Source organism: Thamnophis elegans, chromosome 12 (assembly GCF_009769535.1).
Source record: "Thamnophis elegans isolate rThaEle1 chromosome 12, rThaEle1.pri, whole genome shotgun sequence".
NCBI lineage: Eukaryota > Metazoa > Chordata > Lepidosauria > Squamata > Colubridae > Thamnophis > Thamnophis elegans.
The window spans coordinates 2,253,280-2,267,324 of record NC_045552.1 but is presented as its reverse complement, the minus strand read 5'-3'; the positions used below and the strand labels follow the sequence as shown (position 1 = coordinate 2,267,324).

The window sequence follows — 14,045 nt, the reverse complement described above, 5'->3', positions numbered from 1 at the left end:
TTAAGACTTGTGGACTTCAACTCCTGGAATTCTCCAGCCAGCTCTGCTGGCTGGAGAATTCCGGGAGTTGAAGTCCACAAGTCTTAAAGTTGCCAAGTTTGGGAACCACTGCAATCGAAGAGAAGGTCTGAAGCTCAGGATTTCAACTGTGAAGTTCTGGGTAGTGTCTGAACCTTTGGAGTTTGCTTGGTGATGTCCGCAAGGTTGTCTCATTATAAGACAAGAGGTCTTCAAACGTGGCCACTTTAAGACTTGTGGACTTCAACTCCCACAGCTGGCTGGAAAATTCCGGGAGTTGAAGTCCACAAGTCTTAAAGTTGCCAAGTTTGGGAACCACTGCCCTAGCCCTATCCTGTCAGAGCTGAACAGAAGCTTCTTGGATGAGAAGTGAAACACCTTCAAAGAAAAAACAAGGAAGTCCAGTTGCCTCCTGAAAAAAGCACCTTTGGGACTTCGTTCTTTAAGCCCAGAAAAGCTAAAACTAAGCATGAACGCTGCAGTAGCGTTCGACACTGCATTGCATAATGTGGCATATATTTAGTAACATCTCCCTGCTCCCTTCTTTAAATTATAAAGCCGCCCAGCAGACAATGAAGCCGGGAAAAGAATAAAAGGTTTGCATTCAACAACGGTTAAACGGTACCTCCCTTTTTTAAATTTAGCCTGGGCTTCCATGGGAACAAGGTAAGGGATACCCAGACCCACGTAATTCCCTTCAAGAAAAAATGAGCCTCAATGCGGACTTGACTGCCCCACTTCTACAAAAAAACAAATCACACAAACACTTCCCGAAGGGGTTTCCAGGTTCAGTTTTTACAACAATTTATTGTCCAAACAGCTTTATTAAATGTGCCAACTAAGCACAGGCAGCACACATTGTATGAATGGGGGTGGGTGGGGGTGGGAGAACATATCACAGGTACGAGCTTTTTTAAAATTCGATGTCCTCAGGATGGCCACGGGGCTTCTCTCTTCCCAGCTGACCCAGCTGCAGGCAGCCTCTAATTAAGCTTTTTTTTTTTTAATTGGTTTCTTTTTTTACAAAAAAAAAAACACAAAGGGAGACCGGAGCTTTGCCAAACGACAACCAAAAAGAAAAAAAAATAGATCACACACACAAGTAAGTTAACGGAGCAGTCTTCTTCTTGGTCGGGAAGCGAAGAGCGATTAGGAAGCGTGCTGGGCGGTTGAGAAGCAGAGTTTCAGGGTGTAGGGGTAGGGCCCATCTAGGAGAAAGCCAGACTATTTACTCGAAAACCGAAACGTCATCATCCACAGGGGGGGAAAAAAACCCCATTTCTCCAGCTTTCCCCCAACGTCTCCCACGGTGATTCACTTTGGGCTGAATAGTCCAGAAAACGAGTCTGAACAAATGAACCTCTCACAGAATTCAGATTTAGAGCAAAAAACATAGATTGTGGGGGCAATAGGCTGACTCTATAATCCGCTTAGAGCATCGTGAAGCGGTTATATAAGTCTAAGGCAGTGTTTCTCAACCTTGGCATCTTGAAGATGTCCGGACTTCAACTCCCAGAATTCCCCAGCCAGCATTCGCTGGCTGGGGAATTCTAGGAGTTGAAGTCCGGACATCTTCAAGTCGCCAAGGTTGAGAAACACTGGTCCTAAGGGCTATTGCTATTATAAGTAACCCTCAATTTATGAGCTCACAACTTGAGCCTCACATTTCTGTGGCTAAGCAAAGACAATTGGGTTTTGCTCCATTTTAAGACCATTTTGCCCCCGTTGTTAAGTGAACCCCTGCTGTTGTTAAGTGAATCTGGGAGATGAACTCCGCAGGCCTTAAAGAGTTACCAAGGTCTGATGAGCCACAGAGTTCAGAACGTGCCCATGGCTGCTTTTTCCTTCCAAACCGATTCATTTAGCCAGGTCTCCAACACGGTCAAAATCGGTTGGTGTTTTTAAGACCTACTAGCGTCTCTTCCCTACCACCACTGACATTAAGCCAGAGGAAGGGGAAAGAGCAGGGAGACCCCCAAATCCTATCGTCATCAAGGCCTCCCCTCCTCCTTCAGCACCTACAAAAGGCGACAGGGGCTTACTTGGGTTTTTCATCTGATAATGGTTGAGGAAAGCCAGAGTCTCCAGTGCATCCCCTTTGGTTTCCCACTCCAGTAGTCCCGACGAGCTCCTTTCACCTGCAGGCGTTTCAAGCAAGACACGGGTTAAGCTGGAGCAGGCCCACTTCATTGGAACACGGGCGGGCCAACTCTCGAGGGACGGACTACAGTTCCAGTCCCCCTGAGCCACTCTGCATGGCCCTCGGTCCCTGCTTTCCAAGCAGCAGCGTCCTCAAGACAAGAGGGATACTTACTCTTCCCTGAAAACACCTTGACGGACGCCGGTCTCTTCACTCCCAGCTCATCGCATATCTGAAAAATGCCACATGAGTAATAGGAGCGTTAAGCCACTATCCTGATCCCAACAATGTATACTTTAGGATTCGCCTCTTTGGTCAAGTCCCATTCCCAGGGGCTCCTGCAGACGCCACCGCCTTCCCCGTACAATTTTCAGCCATTGTGGAACTGTGTTTTACGTATATCTCTGTGCTGGGTTGAATATATATTGGTAGGAGTCCAAAGGAGAGGGGCTTCTAAGCATTATCAGACAGCAAAGGTGCTCATTTAAATGGTTGGGTCAGTGGGAAAATAATGAACAAGTCACTGTTGTTTGGGGCCAAATGTTTGTTAGAATCACTTCACAGATGCTGCTTCTTATTCGCACTTCTGTCAAAAAGGAGCATTAATCCAGAAAATATACTTATGTTCATTATTATCCTTGTACTTCATACGTTCAAACAGAGATCTTATTCCTTCATTTTTCAATAAAACGTCACTACATATATATATACCAGTTTTCAATTATTCCCTTATTAAAATGCTATATGTAATGATGGTTTTTTCACGGCGTTGTGTGTGTGTGTGTGGTTTTTTTGTGTGTGTGTTTTTTTAATTGTTGTGCGTATTATATATATATATAAAACGGAGAGATATGGGGTGTGTGTGTGGGGGGGGAAATGTAGTTGGGATGGATTGCCACAGGTAGGGGAATAAGAAATGATACTAAATTATAACTTATTAAATGAAATAATAAATGTATAAGAATGATAAATGTTAAAACACCTGTAACCAATCGACATGCTGTATGTGATGATGGTTTTTTTTTTCTTTTTTGTGTTTTTTTTTCTCTTTTTCTTTTTTGTTTTTGTTTTTCCATTGTTGTGTGTATATGTTGTCTATGTAATAAAAAAAAAATCTTATTAAAAAAAAAAGAGCGTTAATCCGTTCTCATCTTCTAGGGCCAAATGAAGAGCAGCTCAGGACCCGAGAGGGGCCCACTGAGGGGGACCAGCAAAGGGGCCCAACTGGGTCCAATCCAGTTGCTACTTCTAGGCACACCAGAACCTCTGCTAGTATCATGTTAAAGCCTGTTTCCCCTCCCACCTTTAACATTACTGCTTCCTGCTTTTTGGAATGGAAGCTACATTTGGGAGAGAGACGCTGTCTGAATCCATTAAAGCAGAATTCCGGGAGTTGAAGTCCGCCAGGCTTAAAGCTGCCAAGGTTGGAGACCCCTGCATTAAAGTCATCATCATCACGTCATACATTAAGGATAGCAAGTTTTGCTTATCCTCCGATTCTTCCTAAACCTTCTAAGGAAGAATGAGCGCTTAAGAAACACAAAATATAAACAAATAAGCAAACTATTGAATTATTCCGCCCTCCCTCCTAATTATGGCCAACTCCAGGTCCCCATCCTCACCTCGTAGAAGTTGTCTTCCGTCACTTCCAGAGGCGCGTTGAAGAAATGGAGCACGTTGCTGGGATGCTGGATTCGGTTCTTGGCGGCTTGCTCCGGGGTGGAGAACCGATTGTTCCGGGAGCCGCTGAAATCTTTGTAGCTGCAGGAGCCGTCCTCGAGACCGTAAGACTGGCCGGGCATGATGGCTTGTTGCTTGGACACGCTGCGGGCAAAGCGAGGCAGGCTTGCTCAGTCGCGCCCTCCTGGCTTTAACCCGAATGCCTCAAGGCGGCCTGGGAGTAAAGCAGGGGGAACTCACCAGACGTTCAACTTCTGATCAAACATGAAGTTATTGTTGAGGTGGGTGATGGCTCGGTCCACCGCGTAGCCGTCTGCCATCTCCACCATGGCTGCCCCGGGCTTGCTTTTCATGAACTTCACCTGAAACAAAAAAAAAGGATTATTATTAGATTATTCAGAAAATAATGGAATGTGCTGAAATGAGTAAATCGACATTTGGAATTAGAGAACAAGCAGATAAACAATATTACAAGATATGGGATTTATTTTATCAGTGGTTAAGATAAAAAAACATGGAAATGAAAGACACGAGAGAATTTTATAATGTAAGAATTATAGAATGATACAGAATACAATATAAAGATACATTATTATTGGATAGATTTAAGATGATGTAATGAATTGTTATAAATGAATCCAGTATCTAGAATATCTCGTTTAAATTGATGGAATAAGTTATAGTCAAATAAATGACGTACAATGATAATATGCATACATATATATTTGATTGATAATATGTGATTTCATAGAAGTTGTGAGGACTAAGGAAAGGATGCACAAAAATCTTGTAACCAATTGACACGCTGTACGTAAGTGAAGATGGTCCTATATTTTATGTTTTATTTGTCTGTCTTTCTAAAAATAAAAATTCTTTAAAAAAACCAAAAAAGGATTTGATTCAAACCACAAAAGAGGGCAGAAGAGCCAAAAGGCAGGTATCCAGAGATGGTACCTGGGCTTTCCAAACAACGGATGGGAGGATCTCAGCAGCACCTTGGCCAAAGGAAGCAAAACTCTCTCTGTTTGTGTGGGGGTGACTGCGGGAGGGGTTCGAGGCTGGGATTCTACGAAGGCCAAACTGGGCTCACCAGAAGCTCTGCCACCACCAGAACCGGCCCCTCCCTCAGTTGCTCACCTTCTCCACGTTTCCATAGAGGCAGAAGACGTTGAAAACACGATCGCAGTTCATCTTAGACTGGTCCAGGCCGTAGACCATCAAAACGGGGCTGTCGGCGTGGGGGCCGTACTCCGGAGGGGGTGGCGGAGGTGGGGGGTGCCCATACTGAGGCCCGTAGCGGCTGGGTCCTCTGTGGCGGCCCCCCACGGGCGGCCCCATCCGCCTCCCTTCGTAATGAGGAGGAGGAGGGCCGTAGCCCTCGTCGTGGTAGTGGCCGTGGTAGCCCCCGTGAGGTCCTCCTGCAGGCGGAAGCCAAAGTCAGCCGAGGCAAAGTAAGACGAGGGCCAGAGATGCCCCACCCACCGACCGGGCCTCACCGTATTCCGCAGGATGATCCCCGAGGAGAGGAGGCTGCCTCTGGCGCTTGTTTGGATTCCCGCCCGGCTCCCCTGTCAAAAGCAGACCAACGTTAGAAGCTCCTGGAAAAGGCTCAGTCGCCTTGATTTCTGGGGCTGGCACCGGGGTTGGGAGACCTTGGTTAGGCCATGAAGCCGGCCCGAGGCATTCTCCATATTAAAAAGTCCAGATTCCTCAGAATGTGTCTCTTTTCTTTCCACCACGGGAGAAAGGGGAGGGGGGCAGTTTTAAAAACACTTCCTTTTCAGGGGCACACTGTACGACCCACTCTCCTCCCAGTCCACCCAGTTAGCCGAGTGCCGGAAGAGGCCCTTTGGGACAGATCCTGACACTACCTCGAACTGACGTGTCTTCCGGATGTTTATTTAAGCAGCAAACCTGATGAACTAGAACTCTCTTGCACGCCAAGCCTTGCTCTCAACCATCTACCTGGCTTAACAAAGGTTCTCCTCCATCTTATCTTAAAGCCTGCCCCCCTTTCCTCCCGAAAATTTAACCCTGTAGCAGGGAAGGCTTAAAAATATATATATATATATATATATATACAAGAATCAACAGAAGTCAATTTCACCACCAGTTCGAACATTAGGGCAGCGGGGAAGAGGAAACGAAAGTCCTTGCCAGCCCACTCCCCACCTCTAGCAGAGCTCAAAAGATTAAAACAAGACCAAGAAGATGGCAAAGCAAAGCAAAATTTGTCCAAGTTTTAAACACAAATCGATCTACAAAAGACAGAAGAATTTAAAGCAAGTCATACAAATCTTCCCATATTTTTTTTAAAAACAAAAAAAAAGTAAAAGAGCTTCGCAGTTTATTTCAACAGGCATTTTTTACAAAGATTGAAAAGGGCTACTTACAGCAGGAGTTTACAGTACAACTGTCCCTTGTCACAAATATATTCTGCATTTCTCTTACCATTGGACGCTTCAACAGTGTGTAAGCACAGTTCTGAAAGATGGCGTCCCATCAAACATACACTGCGACCCTGCGTTACATGGTTTCAGAGTCAAAGTCACGTCAAAAGGCACCAAACTGACACAAATCAAATTTCTTTTTAAAAAAAATGTAAATGAAAAAGGGCTCACAGATTTTTGTTTTTGTTTTTTGTCTTCAGATGGTATCAAGGAAAAAAAGGACATGACAAAAGGTGTGAATGCGTGTCCCTTCCGTGTTGCGTCTCCTGATGTTTTTTTTGTCATGTGCTGTTAACAGGTTTTGATTATTTTTTTTTTTGGTGCTTCTGGCTGTGTAGGTCTCCCGTGTGCGTGTCTCTCTCTCTCTCTCTCTCTCGCCTCTGTTAATGGAGTGTGCCTTGAATCTCAAGTGCCCCTGAAGCGGAAAAACACGCCCAGTCTCTAGGGAACTGGGGGCTCTCGGGGACTTGGGGGTTTTTTTGGTCTGGGGTTTTGAATCTCTCTCTCTCCGCTTGGCGCTGATAAAAATGTCGGCAGCCGAGGACTGCAAGAAAAGAGTAAATGGGAGGCCCTCCCAAACCAAACCAAGTTGATATGGAGAGCGTCTTATGTCTTGAAGGGTCTCGGGGATCTACTCCGTTCTCCGTTAAGACCGCTGGCGCGCTTTGTCTGAGACCCCTCGGGTGTTTTTTTTTCCTAGTTTCTGTGTTCCCTTCTTGGGTTCAAGGTTTTTTTTTGTCTGTTTTTGTTTTTGTAAGCATGTCGTGGCCTGGTGAGCCTCTCTCTGTCTCTCTCTCTGTCTCTCTTTTTCTCTGTCTCCCTCTGTGCTTGTAGATGTCTCTCGGATGGCGGTGTTGTGTTCTTGATGTGAGGACATGAACTCAATCTGTTGCCTTTCGGGTGACACTTAAGATGCTGCGTGTTTTCTCCAGGAAGAGCTAATGCAAAGTTGAGCTTTGTTTTTTTTGTTTTTTTGCTCCTACACTGTGTAGTGTTGTTAAAGAGAGTGTCTAGCAGAAGGCAGATCCCAGGCAATTCAGAACTTCCACGGCAGCTGCGCGCGAGTCCCCCGGGGTCATGTGGGAAATCGGTTCAGAGCTGGGGAAAGGCCAGATATATCGCCCCTCCTCTTGTGCCCAGCCCGAGGGAGAGGGCAGAGAGCCGGGAGGCAGCTTCTGAACTGCCCAGCCCTGCCAACTTAAGCCACTGCCAATCTGCACAGCGCCTAAGTATGTACCTTGGAGGAGAAAGTGAGTCATGTTCATGTCAAGTCATGTAATGCCATTGCTTGCTTCGCCAGGAGGGTGGGGTCAAAAGTGACCTCTGTTAAGAGCCTCACCCGCCTGCCCCCACCCACCCACCCACCCCCACCCGTAATCCAACCGCTTCCCCAGGATTGTTTGGTCCATGGAGCCAAGCAACTCAACCGCCAAGCCCGCAGGCAACACCTGCTGTCAAAGCCCAGCCTGGTTTTAAGCTGCAGTCGTGCTTGGAGGGGCAGCGCTGCCCCCACCTCACAGAAGGAATGTGCTTTTTTTCTGCACATGTGCAGTAAACAGGGCAGATAGCGACCCCCCCTCCTCAGTCCCCCTCAAGGAAATGGCATTGGAGACCCCCCTTTAGCCCCCAAGCCCAAGAGTCTGCATGCAGAAAACATTTCCCTTGAAGCGCTTTTCCCTCTGCCCACCACCCCACCCCAGCCATGGAGTGGAAGAAATGCAGTATCTGCTCCAGACCCACAAGGGAGGTGGCTAGATTAGCGCCAGAGCCAAAGGCTGCACAAGGCCTAAGACTGGCGGGAATTGTCATCTCTGGACCTTCCAGGAGTTAAAGCTCCCCAGCATCCATCCTGGGATCCCCCAGAACGTAAAATCAGAGCGCAGCCTGCTTTTCGACTCCTCTCTCCGCTGCATCCCCAACCCTCCTAGTAGCTGCAATACACACACACACCCTAGAGATGCAATACTGGGAGGGGAATACTTGACCAGATGCAACCAGGGAGACGGAGCTGCCCCAATTCCCTCGCGGCTGTTCTCGACCCACCCACCCCCACTGTGCCTCCAGTCAGGAGGCTCGGGAAGCCCCCTGTGCTGAAGCCAGGATGCGGCTGCCCTGCCCCTCCAGGCTTCCCCAAATCAGGCCCCATGTTGGACAGCAGGCAAATGGCATTACATCACACAATTCAGCTGGAGGAAGTGTGCTCTTCAACAGGAAAAGAAAGGGTTTGTGTCTAGCTTGAGAGCAGGCGATCAAGGTTACCTTGCCCACTGAGGTTGGGGTTGGTATAGTCCCAGGTATCCTGGTCATTCTTGAAGACATTCAGGCGAGTCGGCTAAAACAGAGCACAAGTGTTCAGAAAACAATAGAGGGAGATCAAGAGAGGGAGAGGGAGAAAGAGAGCAACAAGGCCACACGGTGTGATTATACGGGCCTGTGGTTATAAACCTAACTGGCTTATAACCATAGACATCTCATTATCTGTTCCAGTTTAGCCCATAATATATGAGACTTAGCACAACTGTTATTAAAGCAGAAGTAAATTAAGCTACGGGCTCAGTCTTGATCCGCTTCCTATTAAGGATGCTGGACTTACAACTTTTGTAACATCTCATTTACGTTTTTGCTGGCAACCAGAAGTCCTGGAATTTGCTTAACGACTACTGCACGACAGATTGTCAAATCGGGTTGGTCACGTAATGACCCAACTGGGAAGACTTACAACTGGAACGTGCCGGCTCTATTATCCCCATTAACTGAGGACTAGATGTATTTTACAGATTAGCTGCCCTACTGGTAGGAATTCCTGCCATTCTGTAACTTAACAGAGAGGAAATGCCAGACAGGTTTTCCCAATTTTTCAACCCATACCAGATGCCTTGTCTCTACTCGCAGGGTTATCTTACGCAAAGGAGTAACGTCAAACAGCTACAATTGTGCTGTTTGGTATCAGGACTATTGTTGGGAAGAGCCAGTAACCTTCGGAACAAGGATATGTAGCTAATTAGGGGGAATCTGTGTGAAGCAATTTCGTTGGGGCGGTTTGTAAATCCCTTCTGATTCAGAAAAGAAGCATTTGCTGATTTTCTTTGGGAGTGGGTGGAGGCCGCAGACTCTCCTGTGCAACCCAGGGCCCCGCCCTCTCTACTGCAACCCCCACTCACCTTGGCATATTCAATCTTCAGTGTACAGCAGCCAGAGTAAATATCAGCCCCGTTCAAAGAAGCTTTTGCCCTCTGAGCACTTTGCACAGAGTCAAATGTTTGCAGAATTAAGGAAACCTTGGCTGGGTGTTTCCTAGTCAATGCTCTCCAAACTATGAGCCTTCCTTCTTCCTTTACCCCAGGAGCTTTCTAGCCCCCCCCCCCAAAAAAAGTGCTCCATCTCCCCTAGCCCATGCCGAGGCAGACGGTTCTGTTTCGTTCTGCTCAGCTATCAAAAAGAAAGGATATTCCACCATAGCTTGGACCCCATTTTTTCTAAAGATAACAATGCGCTGGACTGGACCACACGGGTTGCAGATGGTATACAGGACATCCTACAAGACAAAGACTGTAAAGCCAACAGGGCCTCACCAGAACGGCCCCTGCGAGTCTCCTAGCAGCCCTGCCCGCCACAGACTCCAATGCCCAGTTTATTGAGACAAGGAGGCAGACCCGCAAACCATTCAGACATGATCTTAACCCTCGGTCTGCTCTTCCTGCCTGGTCTAAAGCATGCTTGGAGGCCCAAGCCGGAACTGCCATGTCCTAGATTTGGTCCCCCACAATAAAGCCGCCTCGTAAACGCACCGTCGTAATGGAGTAGATGGGGTTCAGAATGGTGAAGAGCAAGACGTTGTTTACTCCTCGCGAATCATCCGAGTCTCCGGGTCGTGAAATCTTCTGGCTGGTAGAATAGTTGACAAAGGCCGGATGCCCAGCAATGTAGATCTGATTGTCCGCTGCATAATTCACAGCATTGCATGCTCCGAGTATGTCCTCAAACTCTACTAGAGCCTGCCTCTTTTTGGGCATCACCACCACATAGCTTTGGAGGGGGGGGGGGGTGAAATGGGGGGAGAGAGAGACAAGAACTAAGTCACTGAACCTGCACGATCTGTCATGATATCCACCCCTCTGGATGTTCTGGCTGCCCCTTCCTCACCTGATAGGGCCAAATTCTTGCAAGGCCTCCACCAGATCAGCTTCCACCACACCATCAATCAGACCCCGGATATGGACCACAGGAGAAGCTGCCGGCTTGTGCGGATCATCATAGTTCTCCTGCGAGAGAAGAGGAGGTCATGTGACACTTCCCTGGGAAAATTCTAGTGCAAAAGCAAGTGAATGGAGTCTTTCACAAAAAGGTGTTTCTGGGGGACTGCAGACTGTTAGGCAACTTAGCAGGACGCTGTTCACATGGAATTCCCCGTCATCAGAGGTAATTAAGCTATTCCTTTATTCTTCTAGTGGGTCTAGGGAAATTAACCAGGAAAAGATCATTCTTGGCTACTTTTATACGTTGATGGGAAGCAACAGAAGCAGCCATTGGTTGAATCCACCCCAGCTCTTCTGCTCCCAGCTTATGTTAAAAGAGCACCAGTTACATTTCTTTGGCCAATTCATGCTCAAAATCCCCCCCCCCCCTAAATCTATGCAAATGCTTCTTGTTCAAGAGAGAAATATATGCCACATATCCTTTGACTGTTCCAGTAAATTTGACCCCACAATCTAGATGTTCTGGGATCGACAGTTAAATTCAGTAATTGGTTTATTGAATTTATACGCGGCCCATCTCATTATGCAAAGCGACTCTTGCTTTACAATTAAACCACGCTACCCAGGGAAACCGCTACCGAAACCCTGCAAGATGCACACACCCAAACTGGGGGGGGGGGGGGGGGAGGCAGGCAGCTAAGAAACCATTTTCTCCCCAAAAGGAAAAAGGGCTCGGCCACACATCCCAACCCTTAAACAAGATTAAACGACTCTCCCTGCAGACGGAATTGGATGCTGCAGAATGAGTTGCTTTGATCCTGATCCTGGCCCTTAATCTGGGCACCAGAACCAGAGTGTGATAAATCATAATTAAGCACGCAAACAAACCACTCCTCCCCAAAACTAAGGAGCTTTGTTCACAAGGTAAATACACCCAGCCTTTCCGTTCCAGGGAATGTGAAAGTAATGACTTCCCTGGGCTGAGCCTCGGAGGCTTTGTGGATCCATAAGGCTCTGCTAGTCAAGGGCATCCTTTCCTTGTCCTGACTCGAACCCAGGGCAAACCTAAGTCTGCCCCCCTTTTAAAGGACCGCTCAAGGCGGTCATGTTAAGGTTATGGATGGGCATTGATCTGGGGACTTCAACTCCCAGAATTCCTGGCTCAGAATCCCTTCCTGGAATTCTGGGAGTCGAAGTCCCCAAGGTCATAAAAGGGGCCTTAGGGGCCCAGCCATGTTAAGGCATCACAGCACAAGGAAGGCATCAGCAAAACAGGCCCATTGTCCTTCCTCGCAGCAGGCTGGTAGAGAAAGCAAGCTCTGCAGGAAGTCCTCGACTTACAACAGTTCGTTTTAGTGACCGAAGTTGCAAAAGCACTAAACGTAACGGAGGACCATTTCTTCAGACCAGTGTTTCTCAACCTTGGCGACTTGACGTCCTGTGGACTTCAACTCCCAGAATCCCCCAGCCAGCTATAGCTGGCTGGGGGATTCTGGGAGTTGAAGTCCACAGGACTTCAAGTCGCCAAGGTTGAGAAACCACTGCTTCAGACTACACAGCATCCTCCCAGGGTCACGTGATTCAAAATCCAGACGCCTGGCAAGTGGTTCATCCTTACGACCGTCACAGTGGTCCCAAGGTCACGTGATTTCCCCCCTTTTGCGACCTTCCCACCAGCAAAAGTCAAGACCCGGGGGGGGGGGGGGGGGGGAAGAACGGGACAGGACCCGATTCACTTAACAACTGTGCTACTAAACCGCAGGGATTCCCTCGAGAACCGTGGCAAGAAAGGTCGTAAAACGAGGCAAAGGTCACGGGGACCAATGTTGGCCTCCGTTGCGGTCGTAACGTGAGGACCGCCTTTGAGGTCGTAACTTGAGGACCGCCTTTGAGGTCGTAACTTGAGGACCACCCCCCCCCACCCTCGGATGACGTCACCGCTTTGGCCCCTCCCATCCAGGGAGGGGGGGGAAAGGGGCGGGAGTCTTAACGGTAGACTGCGCCTACCCGTGGAGGCTCCACGCCGGCCCTTGTGGTCCCGTGCGTCAGGACTACAACTCCCATCTTTCCAAGCCACCACGCAGGGCCCTTTATATGAGGGACGATGGGAGTTGTAGTCCAGCGCCAGGGGCCGGAAACGCCACCCTTCTCCCCCCCCCCCACGCCCCGGGACCTTTTCTTCTCTTTTTTTTTCCCCTCAGCCCGGCGGCCGCTCTCTCACCCCGCCTCCGCCGGCCGCTCCCCCCGGCCCGTGGTCCGCGTTCTCCGTTTTCTGGCGCTTCGGGGCGCGCCCGCCTTCAGGGCCGCCCCCGTAATAACGTCCGGAGCCGCCGCCGCCGCCACCGCCCATCTTCACCATGTCCCCTCCGCGTCCCGAGCCGCCGCCGCCGCCGCCGCCTTCGCCGCTCTGCGAACCTCGCCACCTCCGCCGCGACATGGCGCCCACACTACACCAGCCCACCCTCGCTCCCACCTCAGGCACGCCTCTATTGGGCTGGCCCGACGTCGCTCAAGGCCTCTCGGCCTCTCATTGGGTCGAGGCGGTTCCTTACCTACCCTTGTCCCGCCCTCCGCCGCCATAGGGTTGACTGTCTCCCGCCTGCCGATATGATTCGCTCTCGCATCCGTTTATCAAAAGTCTTGGCCTTTTCCGTTGGCCAGCAGGAACATCCGTCCCCCCTTCCTTCAAACTCATTGGCTCAAGGCGACGTCTCTCCTCGCGGCATCCCGCCCCACCACATTGCTCCTCATGAACTTCCCTCCTTCTTCTTCATTAAAACCGTCGGGACCCCTGAAAAGCTACGGTACGACCCTGAAATCCCATTGGCTCAAGGAAGGGTCAATCTCAGCCGTTCGAAACCTGATTGCGCCAAATCTGAAACGGACGCCCCGATTGGGTCCCATAAAGGAGAAGCGTTCGCCCCAAGGAGATAAACGTATTGGCAGATTTTTATGCCCGTCACTCTTCTCTCTGGAAACCCATTGGACCGGCAACGCTCGAGCTTTATTTTAATTGGTGGACGTGACTTCGGTCCCAACCCTGCCCCTCTTCTTCTTATGAACCAATGAGAATCCCGGTTCCAGAATAGAAAAGGGGAGGGGGGGAGATTCTCCAACGGTCGTCTTGAACGTTCAACCAAGAGAAGCCCCGCCCTCCCTCCTTTAACGTCGAGACGGTGGAGAAGCAAAGGCTCATGGGAAAGGCCTGGTGCTGAGCCAACCCTGCACGGGGATTGGTCAAAAGACCTCTGGGCCGCAAAGGATCATGGGAGCTGTCTTGAACTTTAGCCAAGGAGTTGCATGCAAGGCAATGCTGGTTAAAAGATGGCTTATGGAGTGTAGGAGGTCGTGCAATGCACTAACCCTAATTTAGCCACATGAACTGGGTCAATGCAACACTAGAACCATCCTCTTAATGCAGTGGTTCCCAAACTTGGCAACTTTAAGACTTGTGGACTTCAACTCCCAGAATTCCCCAGCCAGAAGAGCTAGAGGGAGAATTCTGGGAGTTGAAGTCCACAAGTCTTAAAGTTGCCAAGTTTGGGAACCACTGTCTTAATG

The 14,045-nt window shown here is 49.0% G+C and overlaps 1 protein-coding gene across 1 annotated transcript; it reads right to left on the bottom strand.

Annotated features, from left to right (window-relative positions):
- Positions 1 to 801: 801 nt before the first annotated feature.
- HNRNPL (heterogeneous nuclear ribonucleoprotein L) lies at positions 802 to 12,944 on the bottom strand. Its single transcript, XM_032227424.1, has 13 exons — positions 12,706 to 12,944; positions 10,432 to 10,550; positions 10,077 to 10,314; positions 9,738 to 9,823; positions 9,450 to 9,546; positions 8,548 to 8,620; positions 5,335 to 5,406; positions 4,976 to 5,256; positions 4,079 to 4,200; positions 3,781 to 3,982; positions 2,333 to 2,390; positions 2,061 to 2,156; positions 802 to 1,226 (listed from the first exon to the last, which is right to left on the bottom strand). Exons 1-13 carry the CDS (start codon positions 12,919 to 12,921, stop codon positions 1,168 to 1,170), a joined length of 1,719 nt encoding a protein of 572 aa, XP_032083315.1. The 5' UTR covers positions 12,922 to 12,944; the 3' UTR covers positions 802 to 1,167.
- Between the last annotated feature and the right edge of the window lie 1,101 nt (positions 12,945 to 14,045).